This window comes from Panulirus ornatus, chromosome 11 (genome assembly GCF_036320965.1).
Source record: "Panulirus ornatus isolate Po-2019 chromosome 11, ASM3632096v1, whole genome shotgun sequence".
In the NCBI taxonomy this organism is placed as follows: domain Eukaryota; kingdom Metazoa; phylum Arthropoda; class Malacostraca; order Decapoda; family Palinuridae; genus Panulirus; species Panulirus ornatus.
The window spans coordinates 34377615-34401778 of record NC_092234.1 but is presented as its reverse complement, the minus strand read 5'-3'; the positions used below and the strand labels follow the sequence as shown (position 1 = coordinate 34401778).

General features: G+C 40.4%; 1 protein-coding gene across 3 annotated transcripts in view; it reads right to left on the bottom strand.

Moving 5' to 3' along the window:
- Positions 1–24164, bottom strand: part of Rme-8 (receptor mediated endocytosis 8) — a 554100-nt gene that overhangs the window by 132553 nt on the left and 397383 nt on the right. For all 3 annotated transcript variants that reach the window (XM_071666770.1, XM_071666772.1, XM_071666771.1), the window contains 3 exons: positions 22378–22562; positions 16262–16453; positions 4641–4820 (listed from right to left, as the gene is read on the bottom strand). In XM_071666770.1, coding sequence (XP_071522871.1) covers positions 4641–4820; positions 16262–16453; positions 22378–22562 — 557 coding nt within the window. The remainder of the gene's footprint in view (positions 1–4640; positions 4821–16261; positions 16454–22377; positions 22563–24164) is intronic.

The following is a 24164-nucleotide window of genomic DNA, read 5'->3' as shown; positions in this document are numbered from 1 at the left end:
CATATACCCTGGTTCACTCTACTGACATCACGTCTCGCCATGTAAGCCACATTGTTCCAATTAACTCTACACTGTGCATGCCTTTCATCCTGCATGTTCAGGCCCTGATCACTCAAATTATTTTTCACACCATCCTTCCATCTCCAGTTTGGTCTCCCTCTTCACCTTCTTCCCTCCCTTCTGACACATATACCTTCTTTGTCAACCAATTCTCTCTTCCATATGTCCAAACCATTTCAGCACACACTCCCCAGCTCTCTCAGTCTCACTTATTACTACACCTCTTTCTTACCCATGTATTACTCATTTAATCAAACCACCTCACACCACATAATGTCCAAAAACACTTCATTTCTATCACACCCATCCTCCTCCACATATCCTCACATTCATACATCAATATCATTGGCACCTTCAAACCTAACCCATTTTTGCCCTCCAAGATAACAACCCCTCCTTCCATATTCCTTGATGTTCCTAAAAACCTTCGCTCCCTCACCCACTTCTGCTTCCATGGTTCCATTCATTGCCATGTCCACTCTCAAGTATCTGAAACACTTCATCTCTTCTAAATTCATTCATTTAAACTCACATCCCAACCAGTGCCTTTGCCCTGTTAAACCTAATAACCTTGCTTTTATTCACATTTACTCTCAATTTCCTCTCAAACTCAGTCACCATTTTTTTTCTTTTTTTCACATTGGAGACTCCAGTCATGGTCTGAAGTTTGCATCTAAGCCTGGCCTGAAATGAAATACAAAGGAAATTATGAAGGGGAAAAAAGAGACAAGGGAAAGTATTCATGAATTGTGGAGGAAATGAAAAACCTCTTTTAAAATATGCTAGGTCACAGACTATGGGACAGACATAAGAAGGTAGGCAGGTCTAAAGCCTCCATGTATAGAGAAAAAAGCAGCCCTTATGGTAGATTCAAGTGAGAAACTTCAAAAGTTAGGATCTGAGTTTGTGAGAGTGTGTGAAGGGGAAGCAGAAAGTAAATCTGAACAAAAGCAAGGTCATGAGGTTTTGCGAGGCAGGGGGACAGGTTAATTGGGGCATGAGTTTAAAAGAGGAAAACTAGGAGGAACTGGAGTGTCTTAGATACCTAGGAGTGGACATGGCAGCTAATGGAACCATGGAAGCAGAAGTGAGTCAAAGGATGGGTGAGGGTGTGAAGGATCTTGGAGCATTGAAACGTGTGGAAAGAGAGGACAACATGTGAGAGGGTAAAAAAGGTATGCATGAAGGTATAGTAGTTCCAAGGTAGGTGTACGGAAATGTGGCATGGGCTTTAGATGAGAATGTATAGAAAAGGGTGAACTTACTGGAAATGAAATGTCTGAGGACAATATGCGTTATGGGGTGGTTTAAGCAGGTAAGTAATAAAAGTGTAAGAGAGAGAGGTATGATAATGGGAAGAGTGTGGTTGAGAGAATTGGAGGTCTGCTGAAATGATCTGGATATATGGAATGTGTGAGAAGAAGTTGACAAAGAGGATATATGTCTCAGGAACAGAAAGGAAAAGAAGGGGAGACCAAACTAGATATGGAGGGATGAAGTGAAAAACATTTTGAGTGCTTGGAGTCTGAACATGCAGGAGGGTAAAAAGCATGCACAGGATAGAATGAATTGGAATGATGTGATATATAAGGGTAACATAATGCACGGGATAGAACGAATTGGAGTGCTATGATATAGAGGGGGTAACATACTGTCAAAGGACTGAACAAAGGTACAAGAGCAACCAAAAAACCATAACAACATCTGTATGGCCTGGTTTTGGAAAGGGGTCTGTGGTTTCAATGCATTACACATGACAGCAAGAAAATGGATGAGCCCTTTTCTTCATGTGCTCATGGTGCTACTTCACTAATACTGTAAATAGCAAACAAGTGTGAGAAAATTTTGTCTTGATTTTATTTCAACCCATATACAATCATCTATTCATTCTTCTCACAACTATCAATTTACATTTACAAACTACCTCAAAATCTGATCCCATTCCTGATTATTCTGTCCAAAACATTTTTTTTTTTATTATTATTTTGCTTTGTCGCTGTCTCCCGCGTTTGCGAGGTAGCGCAAGAAAACAGACGAAAGAAATGGCCCAACCCACCCCCATACACATGTATATACATACATGTCCACACACGCAAATATACATACCTATACATCTCAATGTACACATATATATACACACACAGAGACATACATATATACCCATGCACACAATTCACACTGTCTACCTTTATTCATTCCCATCGCCATCTCGCCACACATGGAATAACATCCCCCTCCCCCCCCTCATGTGTGCGAGGTAGTGCTAGGAAAAGACAACAAAGGCCCCATTCGTTCACACTCAGTCTCTAGTTGTCATGCAATAATGCCCGAAACCACAGCTCCCTTTCCACATCCAGGCCCCACACAACTTTCCATGGTTTACCCCAGACGCTTCACATGCCCTAATGCTTAATTCTATTTATTCCTATCCACACCTCCTCATCCTTTAATTACAAAAAACTTTATCTTATCATGTTCCATAAACATCATTTCTTACCTCTTTATTTCACCTTGTTTCCCTCCCTATTCATGAATCTAGCCTCAAAATGTAGCTAGGTTTCCGTAAAGAAAACTCTTCCTTTTAACTCCTCATCCTCATATATAAATTTCTCAAATCATGAATTCCTGATATCTGTTGTCACCCTTTTACATAACATCTTTATGTATGTCTTCCAAAAAGGGGGTGACTGTATTGTTGACTGGTTGGTAAGGTTATTTAATGTATGTATGACTCATGGTGAGGTGCCTGAGGATTGGCGGAATGCGTGCATAGTGCCATTGTACAAAGGCAAAGGGGATAAGAGTGATTGCTCAAATTACAGAGGTATAAGTTTGTTGAGTATTCCTGGTAAATTATATGGGAGGGTATTGATTGAGAGGGTGAAGACATGTACAGAGCATCAGATTGGGGAAGAGCAGTGTGGTTTCAGAAGTGGTAGAGGATGTGTGGATCAGGTGTTTGCTTTGAAGAATGTATGTGAGAAATAATTAGAAAAGCAAATGGATTTGTATGTAGCATTTATGGATCTGGAGAAGGCATATGATAGAGTTGATAGAGATGCTCTGTGGAAGGTATTAAGAATATATGGTGTGGGAGGAAAGTTGTTAGAAGCAGTGAAAAGTTTTTATCGAGGATGTAAGGCATGTGTACGTGTAGGAAGAGAGGAAAGTGATTGGTTCTCAGTGAATGTAGGTTTGCGGCAGGGGTGTGTGATGTCTCCATGGTTGTTTAATTTGTTTATGGATGGGGTTGTTAGGGAGGTAAATGCAAGAGTTTTGGAAAGAGGGGCAAGTATGAAGTCTGTTGGGGATGAGAGAGCTTGGGAAGTGAGTCAGTTGTTGTTCGCTGATGATACAGCGCTGGTGGCTGATTCATGTGAGAAACTGCAGAAGCTGGTGACTGAGTTTGGTAAAGTGTGTGGAAGAAGAAAGTTAAGAGTAAATGTGAATAAGAGCAAGGTTATTAGGTACAGTAGGGTTGAGGGTCAAGTCAATTGGGAGGTGAGTTTGAATGGAGAAAAACTGGAGGAAGTGAAGTGTTTTAGATATCTGGGAGTGGATCTGGCAGCGGATGGAACCATGGAAGCGGAAGTGGATCATAGGGTGGGGGAGGGGGCGAAAATTCTGGGAGCCTTGAAGAATGTGTGGAAGTCGAGAACATTATCTCGGAAAGCAAAAATGGGTATGTTTGAAGGAATAGTGGTTCCAACAATGTTGTATGGTTGCGAGGTGTGGGCTATGGATAGAGTTGTGCGCAGGAGGATGGATGTGCTGGAAATGAGATGTTTGAGGACAATGTGTGGTGTGAGGTGGTTTGATCGAGTGAGTAACGTAAGGGTAAGAGAGATGTGTGGAAATAAAAAGAGCGTGGTTGAGAGAGCAGAAGAGGGTGTTTTGAAATGGTTCGGGCACATGGAGAGAATGAGTGAGGAAAGATTGACCAAGAGGATATATGTATCGGAGGTGGAGGGAACGAGGAGAAGAGGGAGACCAAATTGGAGGTGGAAAGATGGAGTGAAAAAGATTTTGTGTGATCGGGGCCTGAACATGCAGGAGGGTGAAAGGAGGGCAAGGAATAGAGTGAATTGGAGCGATGTGGTATACCGGGGTTGACGTGCTGTCAGTGGATTGAATCAAGGCATGTGAAGCGTCTGGGGTAAACCATGGGAAGCTGTGTAGGTATGTATATTTGCGTGTGTGGACGTACGTATATACATGTGCATGGGGGGGGGTTGGGCCATTTCTTTCGTCTGTTTCCTTGCGCTACCTCGCAAACGCGGGAGACAGTGACAAAGTATAATAAAAAAAAAAAATCCAATATTGAAATATCACAATCCCAATTGGATATTATCTCTCATGCAGAGCTTTACACCATGGAAAACCTACTTTATGAATTAGCATGATGACAACTAACGTTCCAGCACCAAAAGATTTGCAGTAGTCGATTTATCCACACCAAGACAACAGAGTAAAAAAAGGAAAAAATCTAGTTTAACATTTGCAAATACGGGAAAATCAAATTCTATAGCTAATTTTGCATTAAAGTATCTGTCTTTTTAATATCTTGAGGATTAGATTACCTGCTGGTTGGAGTCTTCACATTTGCTAACTCCTCCTTCATCAAGGGTGTAATCATATGAGAAGAGAAAGAGAAGCAGATGCCACAGGATACCAGCTTGCAGTAAATTCATCTGAAGTATCTGATCAACAGCTAATGCTGACACACACTCCACACCAACCAAGCAGACTCGCAGCAAGGACTGTCAAAGGAAATGTACACATTCTTTATGCTTTCTTTTACAATTCAGAATAAGTTCACAAAAGCTGATGTTGCAACGCATAAGAACTCCAGTCTATGATACAACTATAATACTTCCAAGAAAAATACAATCTCAAAAATATTCATTAATAAGGATGTATCAGATATATCAGTAGAATAATATCAAAGAGGAAATAATAACAAAATGCACATAAGCAGTTTTATATTCTTCTTACAAAGATTTCTATCACCTTCAGGGAAAAAAAATCAGTCTAGAAAGCCCTTCAGGATAAATATGAATAAGAAAAAATCCCCCTCTGAAAAATTTATATCAATTACTACATAAAAAAAAAGCAAAAGGTTTCAAAAAATTAGTCAAATATCTTCTGTCACCTCTATAACTGGGACAACAATACTGTCAGATTCAATATCATCAAGCAAAATGTTCAGGTGCATATTTTGGAGAGGCCTGTCTTTGGACTATAAATTCACTGATCTTTCTATCATGAGTAATGATTTATTAATACTATGATGCCAGTGAATGAAACAGTACAAGAAAAATGGCCAACATCAGGGGATTCCCTACAATAGGCATCCCTATCTGATTATGCCCTTGATATCAGAAGAAATCATCAATGTCTTAACTAAATACCTTTGATACTCAAGGCAATATGAACAACAATCATTTTGAAAAAGAAAACTGGTATGCTCAACATAATACATAAATAAGAAAAATCAGTTTTGCAGTGATAGACTGATTTCTTCACTGTAACAAAGGATGCTATCTTGCAGAATTTTTCACTCTTAGCCAGTGGATCCTGACATGGGAAGTCCAAGTACCATCAAGGTATCAGTACTCCTACATAACTTTTTTGTAAAGGTTAGTCATTACTAGAACCAGGGGAAGCGATAATCCCTTGATAAATCAGGGTATATTCAACATCTTATCAGATATTCTATAAAAAAATAAAACCCCTCACTTGACACTGAAGTTTCCTTTGACAAACACTGATCTCAGCCATATTGCAAATGCCCTTGTCTCAATTTATACATAAAAGAGTCAGAAGTGATGATCAAATTCACTCTGCCCAGGAAACAACAAAAATGTGCGGGATAGTGTCTTGTATTCATAACCTTCATTGAGTCAACATTCCCTTATATTCAATCATTAAACTTTCCTGCCTACAATTAACACATAAACATTCTTGTCTTTGTATCATTTTCAGAAATAAAGAGGCACAAACACATTATCAAGTCAAACTGTCTTGCATCTAACTCTCAACTGAGGTCCACATGCATAATTCATGAAAGCACTTAAGCCACTTCTTCCCCACCTTCTTATGCACCTCTCTAGTTATTCAGTCCACATCATGTTCACCTTATTCATGACGTTTGAGTGCATTCATGTTAATCCCTATAGAGATGGTCTCATGCTCTTTAGCACCACTGTTACCAAGAGAACTTAAAAGATGCTTTGGTGGCATGATGCAAAGGACAAAACATATGAAATACAGAATATACTGCAGCAAAATTACTGTAACACTTCATGCCATGCATATGAGCGCTTCTTGCACGACACTGGCAATAAATGTCATACCAACACACTGCCAGCCAAATGACTGCATTCCTCAAACTTAAGCTCGCAAAATTTTAAAAAGTTGTAAGTGGACCATGTGCCTAAAAATGACTTAAATCGAGCAAAAATCAAGAAGTTCCAGTGTAAGTGTGTGTGTGCATAATTTTTCATACATATTTGCCACTTCCCACATTAGTGAGGCAGCGCTCAAGAACAGATAACAAAGCTTTTGAGAGAAAACTCCTCTCTTGGCCCCCTTCTCTGCAACTTCTCTTATAAATGTAAAACTGAAGGGCAGGATTTCCAGCCTGCTGCTCCCATCCGTTTTAGTCACCTTCTACGACACACAGGAAATACATGGGAAGTACTTTTTCCCCTGTCCCTAGGGATAATATATAAGATTGACAAAGAGGATATATGTGTTAGACGTGGAGGGAACAAGAAGTGGGGAAACCAAACTGGAGCTGGAAAAATGGAGAGTAAAAAAGATTTCGAGCGCTCAGGGCTTGAACATACAGGAGGGTGAGAGATGTGCAAAGAATAGACCAAATTGGAACAATGTGGTATACTGGGGTCGACATGCTGTCAATGGACTGAACCAGGGCATGTGAAATGTCTGCGGTAAACCATGGAAAGGTCTATGGAGCCTGGATGCGGATTGGGAGCTGTGGTGTCAGTGCATTACACATGACAGCTAAAGAGTGAGTGTGAACGAATGTGGCCTTTTTTGTCTGTTTTCCTGGCGCAACCTCACTGAAGCAGGGGGTCGCGATGCTGTTTCCTGTGGCGGGGAAGTGCCAGGAATAGATAAAGGCAAGCAAGTATGAATGTGTGCATGTGTATATATGTATTTGTCTTTGCATGTGTATATATATATATATATATATATATATATATATATATATATATATATATGAGCTCCTCTCCGCCAACGGAACTACCTTGGCCCATCAGTGATGCTACTACGTTTGTGAATCAAGATCCATTGCAACACAAACCTCGCCAGGTGGTAGAGTGTCCCGCAGTCTATCGAGACAGACTTCCCCAGAACTTTTTTAAAGGGGAAGTAAATGTTTATAGTTGTGTTACTGGAGTGATAGTTTTCATACATGGTGCTTTGACAAGAAAATAGTGAAATTGGAAAAAATGTAGCTTAGACATTGAAGCTTATTGATACAGTGGTTAAATTGATGAGAACTACTATTGACGTTTGTGTGAATAAATTAAACATTTCCTTTTTCCATAGCCAGAGGTTGAACCATTATGTGACATTCATTTTTTCATTTCATTTCAAGCTAGAAGTTTCAGTTTTCTAAATTGTTTCTTACATTTTTCATATGTATATATATGTATGTGTGTGTGTGTGTATATGTGCGTGTGTGTGTGTATGTGTGTGTATGTGTAATTATATATGTATATTATCCCTGGGGATAGGGGTGAAAGAATACTTCCCACGCATTCCTCGCGTGTCGTAGAAAGCGACTAGAGGGGACAGGAGCGGAGGGCCAGAAATCCTCCCCTCCTTGTATTTTTTTTTAACTTTCTAAAATGGGAAACAGAAGAAGGAGTCGCGCGGGGAGTACTCATCCTCCTCGAAGGCTCAGATTGGGGTGCCTAAATGTGTGTGGATGTAACCAAGATGTGAAAAAAGGAGAGATAGGTAGTATGTTTGAGGAAAGGAACCTGGATGTTTTGGCTCTGAGTGAAACGAAGCTCAAGGGTAAAGGGGAAGAGTGGTTTGGGAATGTCTTGGGAGTAAAGTCAGGGGTTAGTGAGAGGACAAGAGCAAGGGAAAGAGTAGCAGTACTCCTGAAACAGGAGTTGTGGGAGTACGTGATAGAATGTAAGAAAGTAAATTCTCGATTAATATGGGTAAAACTGAAAGTTGATGGAGAGAGATGGGTGATTATTGGTGCATATGCACCTGGGCATGAGAAGAAAGATCATGAGAGGCAAGTGTTTTGGGAGCAGCTGAATGAGTGTGTTAGTGGTTTTGATGCACGAGACCGGGTTATAGTGATGGGTGATTTGAATGCAAAGGTGAGTAATCTGGCAGTTGAGGGAATAATTGGTATACATGGGGTGTTCAGTGTTGTAAATGGAAATGGCAAAGAGCTTGTAGATTTATGTGCTGAAAAAGGACTGATGATTGGGAATACCTGGTTTAAAAAGCGAGATATAATAAGTATACTTATGTAAGTAGGAGAGATGGCCAGAGAGCGTTATTGGATTACGTGTTAATTGACAGGCGCGCGAAAGAGACTTTTGGATGTTAATGTGCTGAGAGGTGCAACTGGAGGGATGTCTGATCATTATCTTGTGGAGGCTAAGGTGAAGATTTGTATGGGTTTTCAGAAAAGAAGAGTGAATGTTGGGGTGAAGAGGGTGGTGAGAGTAAGTGAGCTTGGAAAGGAGACTTGTGTGAGGAAGTACCAGGAGAGACTGAGTACAGAATGGAAAAAGGTGAGAACAATGGAAGAAAGGGGAGTGGGGGAGGAATGGGATGTATTTAGGGAATCAGTGATGGATTGCGCAAAAGATGCTTGTGGCATGAGAAGAGTGGGAGGTGGGTTGATTAGAAAGGGTAGTGAGTGGTGGGATGAAGAAGTAAGAGTGTTAGTGAAAGAGAAGAGAGAGGCATTTGGACGATTTTTGCAGGGAAAAAATGCAATTGAGTGGGAGACGTATAAAAGAAAGAGACAGGAGGTCAAGAGAAAGGTGCAAGAGGTGAAAAAAAGGGCAAATGAGAGTTGTGGTGAGAGAGTATCATTAACTTTTAGGGAGAATAAAAAGATGTTCTGGAAGGAGGTAAATAAAGTGCGTAAGACAAGGGAGCAAATGGGAACTTCAGTGAAGGGCGCAAATGGGGAGGTGATAACAAGTAGTGGTGATGTGAGAAGGAGATGGAGTGAGTATTTTGAAGGTTTGTTGAATGTGTTTGATGACAGAATGGCAGATATAGGGTGTTTTGGTCGAGGTGGTGTGCAAAGTGAGAGGGTTAGGGAAAATGATTTGGTAAACAGAGAAGAGGTAGTAAAAGCTTTGCGGAAGATGAAAGCCGGCAAGGCAGCAGGTTTGGATGGTATTGCAGTGGAATTTATTAAAAAAGGGGATGACTGTATTGTTGACTGGTTGGTAAGGTTATTTAATGTATGTATGACTCATGGTGAGGTGCCTGAGGATTGGCGGAATGCGTGCATAGTGCCATTGTACAAAGGCAAAGGGGATAAGAGTGAGTGCTCAAATTACAGAGGTATAAGTTTGATGAGTATTCCTGGTAAATTATATGGGAGGGTATTGATTGAGAGGGTGAAGACATGTACAGAGCATCAGATTGGGGAAGAGCAGTGTGGTTTCAGAAGTGGTAGAGGATGTGTGGATCAGGTGTTTGCTTTGAAGAATGTATGTGAGAAATACTTAGAAAAGCAAATGGATTTGTATGTAGCATTTATGGATCTGGAGAAGGCATATGATAGAGTTGATAGAGATGCTCTCTGGAAGGTATTAAGAATATATGGTGTGGGAGGCAAGTTGTTAGAAGCAGTGAAAAGTTTTTATCGAGGATGTAAGGCATGTGTACGTGTAGGAAGAGAGGAAAGTGATTGGTTCTCAGTGAATGTAGGTTTGTGGCAGGGGTGTGTGATGTCTCCATGGTTGTTTAATTTGTTTATGGATAGGGTTGTTAGGGAGGTGAATGCAAGAGTTTTGGAAAGAGGGGCAAGTATGAAGTCTGTTGTGGATGAGAGAGCTTGGGAAGTGAGTCAGTTGTTGTTCGCTGATGATACAGCACTGGTGACTGATTCATGTGAGAAACTGCAGAAGCTGGTGACCGAGTTTGGTAAAGTGTGTCAAAGAAGAAAGTTAACAGTAAATGTGAATAAGAGCAAGGTTATTAGGTACAGTAGGGTTGAGGGTCAAGTCAACTGGGAGGTAAGTTTGAATGGAGAAAAACTGGAGGAAGTAAAGTGTTTTAGATATCTGGGAGTGGATCTGGCAGTGGATGGAACCATGGAAGCAGAAGTGAATCATAGGGTGGGGGAGGGGGCAAAAATCCTGGGATCCTTGAAGAATGTGTGGAAGTCGAGAACATTATCTCGGAAAGCAAAAATGGCTATGTTCGAAGGAATAGTGGTTCCAACAATGTTGTATGGTTGCGAGGCGTGGGCTATGGATAGAGTTGTGTGCAGGAGGGTGGATGTGCTGGAAATGAGATGTTTGAGGACAATATGTGGTGTGAGGTGGTTTGATCGAGTAAGTAATGTAAGGGTAAGAGAGATGTGTGGAAATAAAAAGAGCGTGGTTGAGAGAGCAGAAGAGGGTGTTTTGAAATGGTTTGGGCACATGGAGAGAATGAGTGAGGAAAGATTGACCAAGAGGATATATGTGTTGGAGGTGGAGGGAACGAGGAGAAGTGGGAGACCAAATTGGAGGTGGAAAGATGGAGTGAAAAAGATTTTGTGTGATCGGGGCCTGAACATGCAGGAGGGTGAAAGGCGGGAAAGGGATAGAGTGAATTAGATCGATGTGGTATACCGGGGTTGATGTGCTGTCAGTGGATTGAATCAGGGCATGTGAAACGTCTGGGGTAAACCATGGAAAGTTGTGTGGGGCCTGGATGTGGAAAGGGAGCTGTGGTTTCGGGCATTATTGCATGACAGCTAGAGACTGAGTGTGAATGAATGGGCCTTTGTTGTCTTTTCCTAGTGCTACCTCGCACACATGAGGGGGGAGGGGGATGGTATTCCATGTGTGGCAAGGTGGCGATGGGAATGAATAAAGGCAGACAGTGTGAATTGTGTGCATGGGTATATATGTATGTGTCTGTGTGTGTTTATATATGTGTACATTGAGATGTACAGGTATGTATATTTGCGTGTGTGGACGTGTATGTATATACATTGTGTATGGGGGTGGGTGGGGCCATTTCTTTCGTCTGTTTCCTTGCGCTACCTCGCAAACACGGGAGACAGCGACAAAGCAAAATAAATAAATATAAAAATATTTATTATTCATTTATTTTGCTTTGTCGCTGTGTCCCACGTTTGCGAGGTAGCGCAAGGAAACAGACGAAAAAAATGGCCCTACCCACCCCCATACACATGTATATGCACACACGTCCACACACGCAAATATACATGCCTATACATCTCAATGTATACATATATATTACACAAACAGACACATACATATATACCCATGCACACAATTCACACTGTCTGCCTTTATTCATTCCCATCGCCACCTCACCACACATGGAATACCATCCCCCTCCACCCTCATGTGTGCGGGGCAGCGCTAGGAAAAGACAACAAAAGCCTCATTCGTTCACACTCAGTCCCTAGCTGTCATGCAATAATGCCCGAAACCACAGCTCCCTTTCCACATCCAGGCCCCACACAGCTTTCCATGGTTTACCCCAGATGCTTCACATACCCTGATTCAATCCATTGACAGCCCGTCAACCCCGGTATACCACATCGATCCAATTCACTCTATTCCTTGCACGCCTTTCACCCTCCTGCATGTTCAGGCCCCGATCAATCAAAATATTTTTCACTCCATCTCTCCACCTCCAATTTGGTCTCCCACTTCTCCTTGTTCCCTCCACCTCCGACACATATATCCTCTTGGTCAATCTTTCCTCACTCATTCTCTCCATGTGCCTAAACCATTTCAAAACACCCTCTTCTGCTCTCTCAACCACGCTCTTTTCATTTCCACACATCTCTCTTACTCTTACATTACTTACTCGATCAAACCACCTCACACCACACATTGTCCTCAAACATCTCATTTCCAGCACATCCACCCTCCTGTGCACAACTCTATCCATAGCCCATGCCTCGCAACCATACAACATTGTTGGAACCACCATTCCTTCAAACATACCCATTTTTGCTTTCCGAGATAATGTTCTCGACTTCCACACATTCTTTAAGGCTCCCAGGATTTTCGCCCCCTCCCCCACCCTATGATTCACTTCCGCTTCCATGGTTCCATCCGCTGCCAGATCCACTCCCAGATATCTAAAACACTCTACTTCCTCCAGTTTTTCTCCATTCAAACTTACCTCCCAATTGACTTGACCCTCAACCCTACTGCACCTAATAACCTTGCTCTTATTCACATTTACTCTGAACTTTCTTCTTTCACACACTTCACCAAACTCAGTCACCAGCTTCTGCAGTTTTCACATGAATCAGCCACCAATGCTGTATCATCAGCAAACAACAACTGACTCACTTCCCAAGCTCTGTCATCCACAACAGACTTCATTTTTGCCCCTCTTTCCAAAACTGTTGCATTCACCTCCCTATATATATATATATATATATATATATATATATATATATATATATATATATAATTTTATTTTTTTTGCTTTGTCGCTGTCTCCCGCGTTTGTGAGGTAGCGCAAGGAAACAAACGAAAGAAATGGCCCAACCCACCCCCATACACATGTATATACATACGTCCACATATGCAAATATACATAACTACACAGCTTTCCATGGTTTACCCCAGACGCTTCACATGCCCTGATTCAATCCACTGACAGCATGTCAACCCCGGTATACCACATCGATCCAATTCACTCTATTCCTTGCCCTCCTTTCACCCTCCTGCATGTTCAGGCCCCGATCACACAAAATCTTTTTCACTCCATCTTTCCACCTCCAATTTGGTCTCCCACTTCTCCTCGTTCCCTCCACCTCCGACACATATATCCTCTTGGTCAATCTTTCCTCACTCATTCTCTCCATGTGCCCAAACCATTTCAAAACACCCTCTTCTGCTCTCTCAACCATGCTCTTTTTATTTCCACACATCTCTCTTACCCTTACGTTACTTACTCGATCAAACCACCTCACACCACACATTGTCCTCAAACATCTCATTTCCAGCACATCCATCCTCCTGCGCACAACTCTATCCATAGCCCACGCCTCGCAATCATACAACATTGTTGGAACCACTATACCTTCAAACATACCCATTTTTGCTTTCCGAGATAATGTTCTCGACTTCCAAACATTCTTCAAGGCTCCCAGGATTTTCGCCCCTCCCCCACCCTATGATCCACTTCCGCATCCATGGTTCCATCCGCTGCCAGATCCACTCCCAGATATCTAAAACACTTTACTTCCTCCAGTTTTTCTCCATTCAAACTTACCTCCCAATTGACTTGACCCTCAACCCTACTGTACTTAATAACCTTGCTCTTATTCACATTTACTCTTAACTTTCTTCTTTCACACACTTTACCAAACTCAGTCACCAGCTTCTGCAGTTTCTCACATGAATCAGCCACCAGCGCTGTATCATCAGCGAACAACAACTGACTCACTTCCCAAGCTCTCTCATCCCCAACAGACTTCATACTTGCCCCTCTTTCCAAAACTCTTGCATTCACCTCCCTAACAACCCCATTCATAAACAAATTAAACAACCATGGAGACATAATACACCCCTGCCGCAAACCTACATTCACTGAGAACCAATCACTTTCCTCTCTTCCTACACGTACACATGCCTTACATCCTCGATAAAAACTTTTCACTGCTTCTAACAACTTGCCTCCCACACCATATATTCTTAATACCTTCCAGAGAGCATCTCTATCAACTCTATCATATGCCTTCTCCAGATCCATAAATGCTACATACAAATCCATTTGCTTTTCTAAGTATTTCTCACATACATTCTTCAAAGCAAACACCTGATCCACACATCCTCTACCACTTCTGAAACCACACTGCTCTTCCCCAATCTGATGCTCTGTACATGCCTTCACTCTCTCAATCAATACCCTCCCATATAATTTACCAGGAATACTCAACAAACTTATACCTCTGTAATTTGAGCACTCACTCTTATCCCCTTTGCCTTTGTACAATGGCACTATGCACGCATTCCGCCAATCCTCAGGCACCTCACCATGAGTCATACATACATTAAATAACCTTACCAACCAGTCAATAATACAGTCACCCCCTTTTTTAATAAATTCCACTGCAATACCATCCAAACCTGCTGCCTTGCCGGCTTTCATCTTCCGCAAAGCTTTTATTACCTCTTCTCTGTTTACCAAATCATTTTCCCTAACCCTCTCACTTTGCACACCACCTCGACCAAAACACCCTATATCTGCCACTCTATCATCAAACATATTCAACAAACCTTCAAAATACTCACTCCATCTCCTTCTCACATCACCACTACTTGTTATCACCTCCCCATTTGTGCCCTTCACTGAAGTTCCCATTTGCTCCCTTGTCTTACGCACTTTATTTACCTCCTTCCAGAACATCTTTTTATTCTCCCTAAAATTTAATTATACTCTCTCACCCCATATATATATGAAGTCTGTTGGGGATGAGAGAGCTTGGGAAGTGAGTCAGTTGTTGTTCGCTGATGATACAGCGCTGGTGGCTGATTCATGTGAGAAACTGCAGAAGCTGGTGACTGAGTTTGGTAAAGTGTGTGAAAGAAGAAAGTTAAGAGTAAATGTGAATAAGAGCAAGGTTATTAGGTACAGTAGGGTTGAGGGTCAAGTCAATTGGGAGGTAAGTTTGAATGGAGCAAAACTGGAGGAAGTAAAGTGTTTTAGATATCTGGGAGTGGATCTGGCAGCGGATGGAACCATGGAAGTGGAAGTGAATCATAGGTTGGGGGAGGGGGCGAAAATTATGGGAGCCTTGAAGAATGTTTGGAAGTCAAGAACATTATCTCGGAAAGCAAAAATGGGTATGTTTGAAGGAATAGTGGTTCCAACAATGTTGTATGATTGCGAGGCATGGGCTATGGATAGAGTTGTGCGCAGGAGGGTGGATGTGCTGGAAATGAGATGTTTGAGGACAATATGTGGTGTGAGGTGGATTGATCGAGTAAGTAATGTAAGGGTAAGAGAGATGTGTGGAAATAAAAAGAGTGTGGTTGAGAGAGCAGCAGAGGGTGTCTTGAAATGGTTTGGTCACATGGAGAGAATGAGTGAGGAAAGATTGACAAAGAGGATATATGTGTCAAAGGTGGACGGAACGAGGAGAAGTGGGAGACCAAATTGGAGGTGGAAAGATGGAGTGAAAAAGATTTTGAGTGATCGGGGCCTGAACATGCAGGAGGGTGAAAGGCGTGCAAGGAATAGAGGGAATTGGAACAATGTGGTATACCGGGGTCGACGTGCTGTCAATGGATTGAACCAGGGCATGTGAAGCGTCTGGGGTAAACCATGGAAAGTTCTGTGGGGCCTGGATGTGGAAAAGGAGCTGTGGTTTCGGTGCTTTATTACATGACAGCTAGAGACTGAGTGTGAACGAATGGGGCCTTTGGTGTCTTTTCCTAGCACTACCGCACACACATGAGGGGGGAGGGGGTTGTTTATTCCATGTGTGGCGGGGTGGCGATGGGAATAAAGAAAGGCAGACAGTATGAATTGTGTACATGTGTATATATGTATATGTCTGTGTGTGTATATATATGTGTACATTGAGATGTATAGGTATGTATATTTGCATGTGTGGACATGTATGTATATACATGTGTATGTGGGTGGGTTGGGCCATTTTTTCGTTTGTTTCCTTGCGCTACCTTGCTAACGCGAGAGATAGCGACAAAGCAAAATAATAAAAATATAAAAAAAAATAAATACAATCCCATTTATATAGGAGGTCACAAGGAATAAAAAGTAAATATGGGAAAATATAGAACAATATCATACAAAAACATAAAAAGGCATGTCTGAAATGATATGAAGGAATAAGAAAAAACAAGGTGTTATGCCTGGAGAAGGCTTTCCACAAGTTTTCCTTTGTAAAATAAGATGATGATAAAGATTAGTTCACCTTTTCACTTACAATCATTCTTACCTTGAAATACAGAGTGTGACAAAGGTCTTTAATAAAGTGTGACATCTCAATGAGCTTCTCTCGGCACATGGGGAAGGATGCAGCTGCAGTGTAGCAACGTGCAATGTTTGTGCACACTTGAACGGCAACATCACTGGGTTTACTGCTGGCATTAAGCACACTCACACATCGGTTGTAGGCACCCTGCAGTACCTAAAACAGCAAGAAAAGGATTCTATGATATGTACAACTACTTTTGATAAAGTTACCATTTGTTATTTGAATTCTGGATCACAGGCTGTATAATCAATTGTCCATAATCACAAAGCCTCTACAACTTGTAAATTTCTTATGGTATACCCTCTTCTGTCTATCTCTCTATCTAATATGACTGTCATTTCCAATCTAATGGGATCAAACAGGCACAAACAGCCACCACAGCACTCACATATACCTTCAACCCACGGTTATTGTGTTAAAGTAAAATATAGCCTTCAACATATGTATAAGTGTTTCTTAATTTCTACTTTACAAACTGATTTGCCAGTTGACAAAACTATTCATTCATACTGCTTCCAAACACAAAATGTATCCAATTCATCTGATCCTAATCACTCCTTCAACAGCATCAGAAAAATCCTTATCCCTAATCAATTCTATCATTTCATCTCTTTTATGGCCTGTCTCTCTTCCTTGTGAATCTATCATACTACAATATATCTTTTTGAGCAGACTCTCCTATGCCATAAATGCTATATACCCATAAAAACTATAATGCTTTAATCCATGCACCTTTCTAAAGACCCCTTGACACCACACAACCTTCTCAGATCTCTATCAACCCTTGCCCTGCCTTGTGAAAAAATCTTGTCATACATCTGTCAGTATCCCTGGGGAAAGGGGAGAAAGAATACTTCCCATGTATTCCCTGTGTGTCGTAGAGGGTGACTAAAAGGGGAGGGAGCGGGGGGCTGGAAATCCTACCCTCTCGTTATTTTTTTAATTTTCCAAAAGAAGGAACAAAGAAGGGGGCCAGGTGAGGATACTCCCTCAAAGGCCCAGTCCTCTGTTCTTAACGCTACCTCACTAACATGGGAAATGGCGAATAGTTTGAAAGAAAAGAAACATCTGTCAGTACAATACCCATAATTCCAACTATACAGCACACATCATTCATCTCTACTTCTCAACTCTTTTACCAATCCTGAGCTATATAAACTTGAATTTCACAACCAAACATCAGGAGAGGGACAAGTATTCCTTCACAAAGCCTACTCATATATTCCATGTTTAAATTTTTCCTATTCACTAAAGTTTTTTTTGCAACCCTAATCTTTTTACCCTTGTATAACTACTTTCAACTTCAGCTTTGCCACTAACATCCTTATCAAATTTCATCCCTAGATTTTCACTGTCATCAATAACATCCACGTCTTCATCATACAAACTGATTCTGCAATCTAACCTCCCTTTTTTTTCAAGTACTAGCTCCTGCTTTTATTTCCATTCACTTTCAACATCTTCCTCATACATACTTCACCAAAATGCCATACCATTCTGTAAAATTCTTCCCTCTAATTCAGCTCACAACACAACTTTATTTGAGTATCATTACCACAGCAACTTCCATTCTATTGCTCCACGATTAAATATCACACCACAATCACCCTATCTTACTCTCATCTCACAAAATGCTTCATTTGTAAAAATTAGTACCCATGGTAACATTACAACCTCAACAAAGTTCTATATTTTTTCCTACCTCTTACTCATTTCCGACTTACTCTCACACTTGCATTAATTTTCTTGCAAAAGCTTTTAACAGTATTTACTCATCCAAGTACACCATACAGAGTCAAAATTTCCCAAAGTGTCATTCTATCCACTTTATCATATACTTTTTCTAAATCAATAAAAACTTCATGCACCGTCTTCTCTTAAGCTTTCTCCACTTTTCTAAATCAATACAAATTTCAGGCACCTTCATCTCCTAAGCTTTCTCCACATATCTATGTGCAAAATTCTGATTTACATACCTTCTTCCCTTCTTAAACCCACTCTATTTCTGACCAACAAAAGATGAACTGATCCTTATGAAAATGGTCAATCATTATTCTACTATACTTTTTCCTAGCTATGTCAAAAAGATTTATTCCTCTAAAATTCTTACATTCGTTTCTATTGTCCTTTCCCTTATTGAGCAACTGAAAGACAATCACTGCTTTTGTCCAATCATCAGGCACCTGATAATTTTCCTATGCTTCCATACACATTTCCAGATCCACTCACAGAGGATTCACATCCATTCTTCACCATCTTACTCAACACTCCATCTATGCCCTCAATACTTTCATTCTTTATAACTTTATTGCTCTTCTTAATTTCAGCTTGTAATATCTTCCATTCCAAACACTTATTTCTTTCTCTTATTACCTCAGGAGATTTCAAAGTCAAGCCTATGATTGTGTACCACTCCATGACTCAGCAAGCACTTTTGGGTCAAAAGACCACCTGCCTATTGTTTGGAGGGCAAACAAAAAAGCTTTGGTGACATGAGAACCGTTCCAACAGTGGTTTACCTCCTACTTTTGTCCTGCTGTTGCACAGTATTGTGAGGAACAAACCTCAAATGAAAGATTAATCAGAATCAGATAATGCCCCCAGCCATCCACAGTAACTAAACAGCTTAAGGAGAGTCCTACTTGTGGAGGTTGTGTTCCTATCACCTAATATGACTTCCCATATCCAGTCAAAGAACCAAGGAGTCATTCCCAACTTTATGAAATATCACTTCTGCCACATTTTCAGGCAGCTATTCCTCACAATAGATGGTCCAACCAACACTCAATCACCAAATTTTGGAAAAATTTAATATCAAGATGACTACTGAACACATTCACAAAGCATGGGTAGAAGTGAGTGTAACGTGTATGAATAGTGCATGGTGGAATGTGTGTTAAGTGTATCATGACTTTAGAGGCCTTGATGTAGAGAAAGACATCATCAGGAACATTGTCCGGCCAGCCAATCAATCTGGGCTTAGTAAAGTAAATGTCAACAATGAGGAAGAGCTGCTGACATTACACAGGAGCAACTTAACAAGTGAGGAGCTGCATGAGCTGGCTGAACACTATGTTAGTGAAGAAATTGAAGATACAGATAGTGAACCAGAAAAATTCTCAGTAAAAAGTTTTAAGCAATGCTAATCAAATGTTGTGCAATACCCTTGCACTCTTGCTGCCGCCTTCTTTGTAAAGGACGATGAGCCACAACCTGGCCTGTCTTCTCAAAAGTAGCTGTTGTCTCTCATCTCACACTGCTGCCTAGAACATGGAGATGCATAGTAGGGGCAAGGCAGAGGTGGTAAACAATCTAGCTAGCGCCCTCAAAAATCAACTGGTGAGTGCTATCAAATTTAGTTTCACATTTCTTTATATGCTATGAATAAATTGTTTATCAGTAATTTTCTTTCATGATTACTGTATGCCATTTTTGTTATTTTGTCATTAGTGTGCTGGAGCTTCTGCTAAATGTTTACTCTTTCATACAGATGACAATGGAAAATCAGTTTTTATAATTCCACTGGTTGGTGTGAATATCTTGCAAAGGCAGTTCTAGAACTTTGCTAGCATTTACAGTTTGGTTGTAAGTGATTTTGAGAGAAAACTCCATTCCCATGTAGTGTATAGTTATTCAACATACTGGAGTGTTAACATAGTTCAGAACAATAAAATCTTTATAGTACCATACCAATATAATAAAACTACCTTACATTCTATAACAATCCTGCCTTTTGGTGTGATGTTTGATGCTTGAGAGAGATGCACAGAGGAGCATTTACTGAAAGACACAACAGTGATTCACACAAAAATGACAATTACAAGTGTGAACTAGTGAACGAAGATAGCCTTTTTCTGTCTTTTTTTCCTGGTGCCACCTCGCTGAAGCTGGGGTAGTGATGCTGTTTCCTGCGGGGTGGGGTGGCGCCAGGAATGGATGTGTATATGTTTGTGTATATGGGTATATGTTTGAAGGAATAGTGGTTCCAACAATGTTATACGGCTGTGAGGCATGGGCTATAGATAAAGTTGTGCGGAGGAGGGTGGATGTGTTGGAAATGAAATGTTTGAGGACAATATGTGGTGCAAGGTGGTCTGATTGACTAAGTAATGAAAGGGTAAGAGAGATGTGATAATAAAAAGAGTGTGGTTGAGAGGGTGTATTGAAATGGTTTGGTCACATGGAGAGAATGAGTGAGGAAAGATTGACAAAGAGGATATATGTGTCAGAGGTGGAGGGAACGAGAAGAAGCAGGAGACCAAATTGGAGGTGGAAGGATGGAGTAAAAAAGATTTTGAGCGATCGGGGCCTGAACATACAGGAGGGTGAAAGGCATGCAAGAAACAGAGTGAATTGGAACGATGTCGTATATCGGGGTTGACGTGCTGTCAATGGATTGAACTAGGGCATGTGAAGCATCTGGGGTAAACCATGGAAATTTTGTGGGGCCTAGATGAGGAAAGGGAGCTGTGGTTTGGTTGCATTACACATGACAGCTAGAGGCTGAATGTGAACGAATGTGGCCTTTGTTGTCTTTTCCTAGCACTACCTCGCATGAGCGCGCGCGGGAATGTTGCCATTTCATGTGTGGCGGGGTGGCGACGAGAATGGATGAAGGCAGCAAGTATGAATATGTACATGTGTATATATGTATGTCTGTGAATGTATATGTATGTATACGTTGAAATGTATAGGTATGTATATGTGCACGTGTGGGCATTTGTGTACATACATGCGTATGTGGGTGGGTTGGGCCATTCTTTTGTCTGTTTCCTTGCGCTACCTCGCTGATGCAGGAGACAGCGACAAAGTATATTAAAAAAAAAGTAATATGCATGTGTATGGGCTTTTATGTATATATATGCATCTGTAATATTATGTGTATGGGCTTTTATGTACATATATGTGTCTGTAATATTATGTGTATGGGCTTTTATGTATATATATGTGTCTGTTTCCTGGTGCTACCTCGCTGATGCGGGAAACAATGATTTAATAAAATAATGAAATACGTATATGAGTGGATGGGTAGTTCTTTGTCTGTTTCCTGATGCTACCTCTCTGATGCGGGAAACAGTGATCAAGTATAAAAAAAAAATTTACAAACATTTAACAAACAATTTCACAGGCAAAGATTACGGCAAAATGGAAGAGGGGTGTGTAAAAGGAACAAAAGAAATTTTCTGTGCCAGCACACAGCGCTTTCTGGTATGGCTGCTGAAAGGTAACACATGCACCTGTAATGTGTGTTCTGTAGATTCGTCATAGATCTCAACAGAGTTGGATAACAATGGGAGCAGGACTCGAGGAAAGATGCATCAAATTTTCAAGAATCAATCAGAATTGCTTGACTTTAAGTGATGTCCATTTTTTTGAGTGACATGCCAGTCAAGTTAGGTGCAACTTGGCAAGACTAGAAACTGATGTGGCTTTCAAATCATGGTGTGTGTGTGTGTGTGTGTTAATCAAATCTTGTGTGTCTGACTCAAACTTGTTCCTATATGAAAAGCCAGTGAATATGACACTATTTCTCAGTTACTGCTTCAGAGAAAAAGCACAGTTTAAGAAGACATGGAAGGCTGAGCCCTTGTAGATTAGAACCTCAGGAGAGCAGCCTGGATCAATTTGTTTGTAAACTCATTCATAATAGGTTGGAGTCTCAGGCATGGAAAGGAACTATTCTTCAAGACTATATCATGGCACTTTCAGAGTAACTGCAGAAGCAAATATTTCTCCAAAAATTTCTGCAAATAAATCTTTTTCTAATTTTAAATGTTGCAGACCTACCATTAAAACTTAAAAAATCTACAAGAAATTTGCAAGCTGTTTTAGTTGTGATTACAGTAGAGTAACTGTTACTGTATTTACTTGCCCTGTTACACCAGAATGTGTGAAAAGAATGATGGTTGTCTAATGAAAATATAGTAGGGAGAAAGATGAATTTGCCAGTGCCACCTTAGCATTACAAATAACTAATATCAGAGTTTGTTAATCTTTATATCTCTGATTACCTCTACTCAAATCTGCTTATCCTCTACACTGCATAACAACATGGAAAATGATTTTTATATATTTACCTCAAGCCCCTTCTCTCTCCTTAGTTCCTCAGCATTAAGCGCAGAACAGTTGATAGTGTGATATGTCAGCTCAGCAGCAGCAGCAAGAAGTGAGGTTTCTTTGCTAAAAAGCTGCTCATCATCTGCCTCAAGCTGGATGGTCTTGATGAGCATAGGGTAGCCAGAATACTTGTATGGTGCTAACACTGTAATCAAAATTTCAGTTTACTATCTTATGACAGTAGGGTACAGATATCTTAATAATCTGTGAAATTTGGAATTTGAAAGATAGATTTTTTGCTTCAAGCAGAAAATGACTGCAGTAAGAGAATGAATTCATGACAATGCCTAATCATGTATATGTCTTCATTCTGCTATGACAATCGTAATGCAATCAATGTAAACTAAATAATCACCTCATAGATTATGTACTTGTTTACATGCCTAAACAGTGACAATGAATCAAGTCAGTATTCTCAAAAAAATAATATTCACTGGAAAATTATTTGTTTCTCGAAGGTGGAAAGCAGTTAAAAAGAGGTTTGGAGAAATTCATTTCTAACACACATAAAAGTAGTTAAAACTTAATCTTATATCTCACCAGCAGCACATAAATCTATACACTCTATCTCTAAATACTTTTTCAAATATGTTTGCCAATTCCCACATTAACAAGGTAGTGCCAGAAAATATGTCATTTGCTCACATCAACACTGTAGCTGTCTTGTATAATGCACTGAAACTGGGGCTCCTATACAAAACCATGTCCCACAGACCTTTCTGTCATCTCCCCCAGCCACTTCATATGCACTAGTTCAGTCCCCTAAATACTGCATCACCCCAGTTTGCTCTTTCCTTTTCATGACTTACTTCCTCCTGCATGCTCAAGCCCTGAAAAACCAGGAGTCTCTCCTTTGCAAACCTATCAATTAGTGCATGTTCCAGTAGTGCCCCCTTACCATCTTTCCAACTCATATGTATACTTATGTATGTACCTCTTCTTAAACCAGGTACAGTTTTCCCAATCACAAGTCCTTTTTCAGCACAAAACTCCACAAGCTAATTATCATTCTTCTTCATAACACTGGGTACTCCATGCCCTCAATCATACCCTCAGCTGCCATTTCACCCACTCTCACATTCAAATCACCCATCACCAATACTTGCTCCCTTGCATTAAAACTGCTGACACAAGTGCTCAGATCCTATCAAAATGCACGCCTCTTAGGTCTTTGAAGCTTTTCTCACCTACATTTATGGTAGCTGATGGGAAATAATTCCCTTTGACTGAGTGAGGTATCTTATCTGGTAAGGATGATACTTGGACTGAAATAACTTGATAGCTGTCATAAAAGAGTAATTCTTTTGTTTGTTGGTTGGTTTTGGCTTTGTTTATAGCAGTCTCACTACTTTTTTTCAATTCTGCTTTTCAGTCCCTTCACACTTCTCTAATGCTTTTCTTAAATTTACTTCCTCAATATCCTGGTACCATTCTCAGAATACTGAAATGTATTTTAGTAAAAACTACTCTTGGAAATCTTTTTCTATTTCATTCTCTTTCAGTGTCTCAGAATTTCCCAATATGCCTACATGTACTTCTTCACCTCTTACCCAATTCTATCTTTCCACTGCTGATGCTTTATGACAAAAAGTAATAGACTCCCCAAATTAACTTGTATTTCATCAATTCATAACACTGTGTAATTCAAATAAGTCCAAAGATTATAAATGAATTACAAAATTATCAATAAGGATTTGTAACATTACAAATAAATGTAACTTTTTGTAATTCCAAATAAGGTAAATAA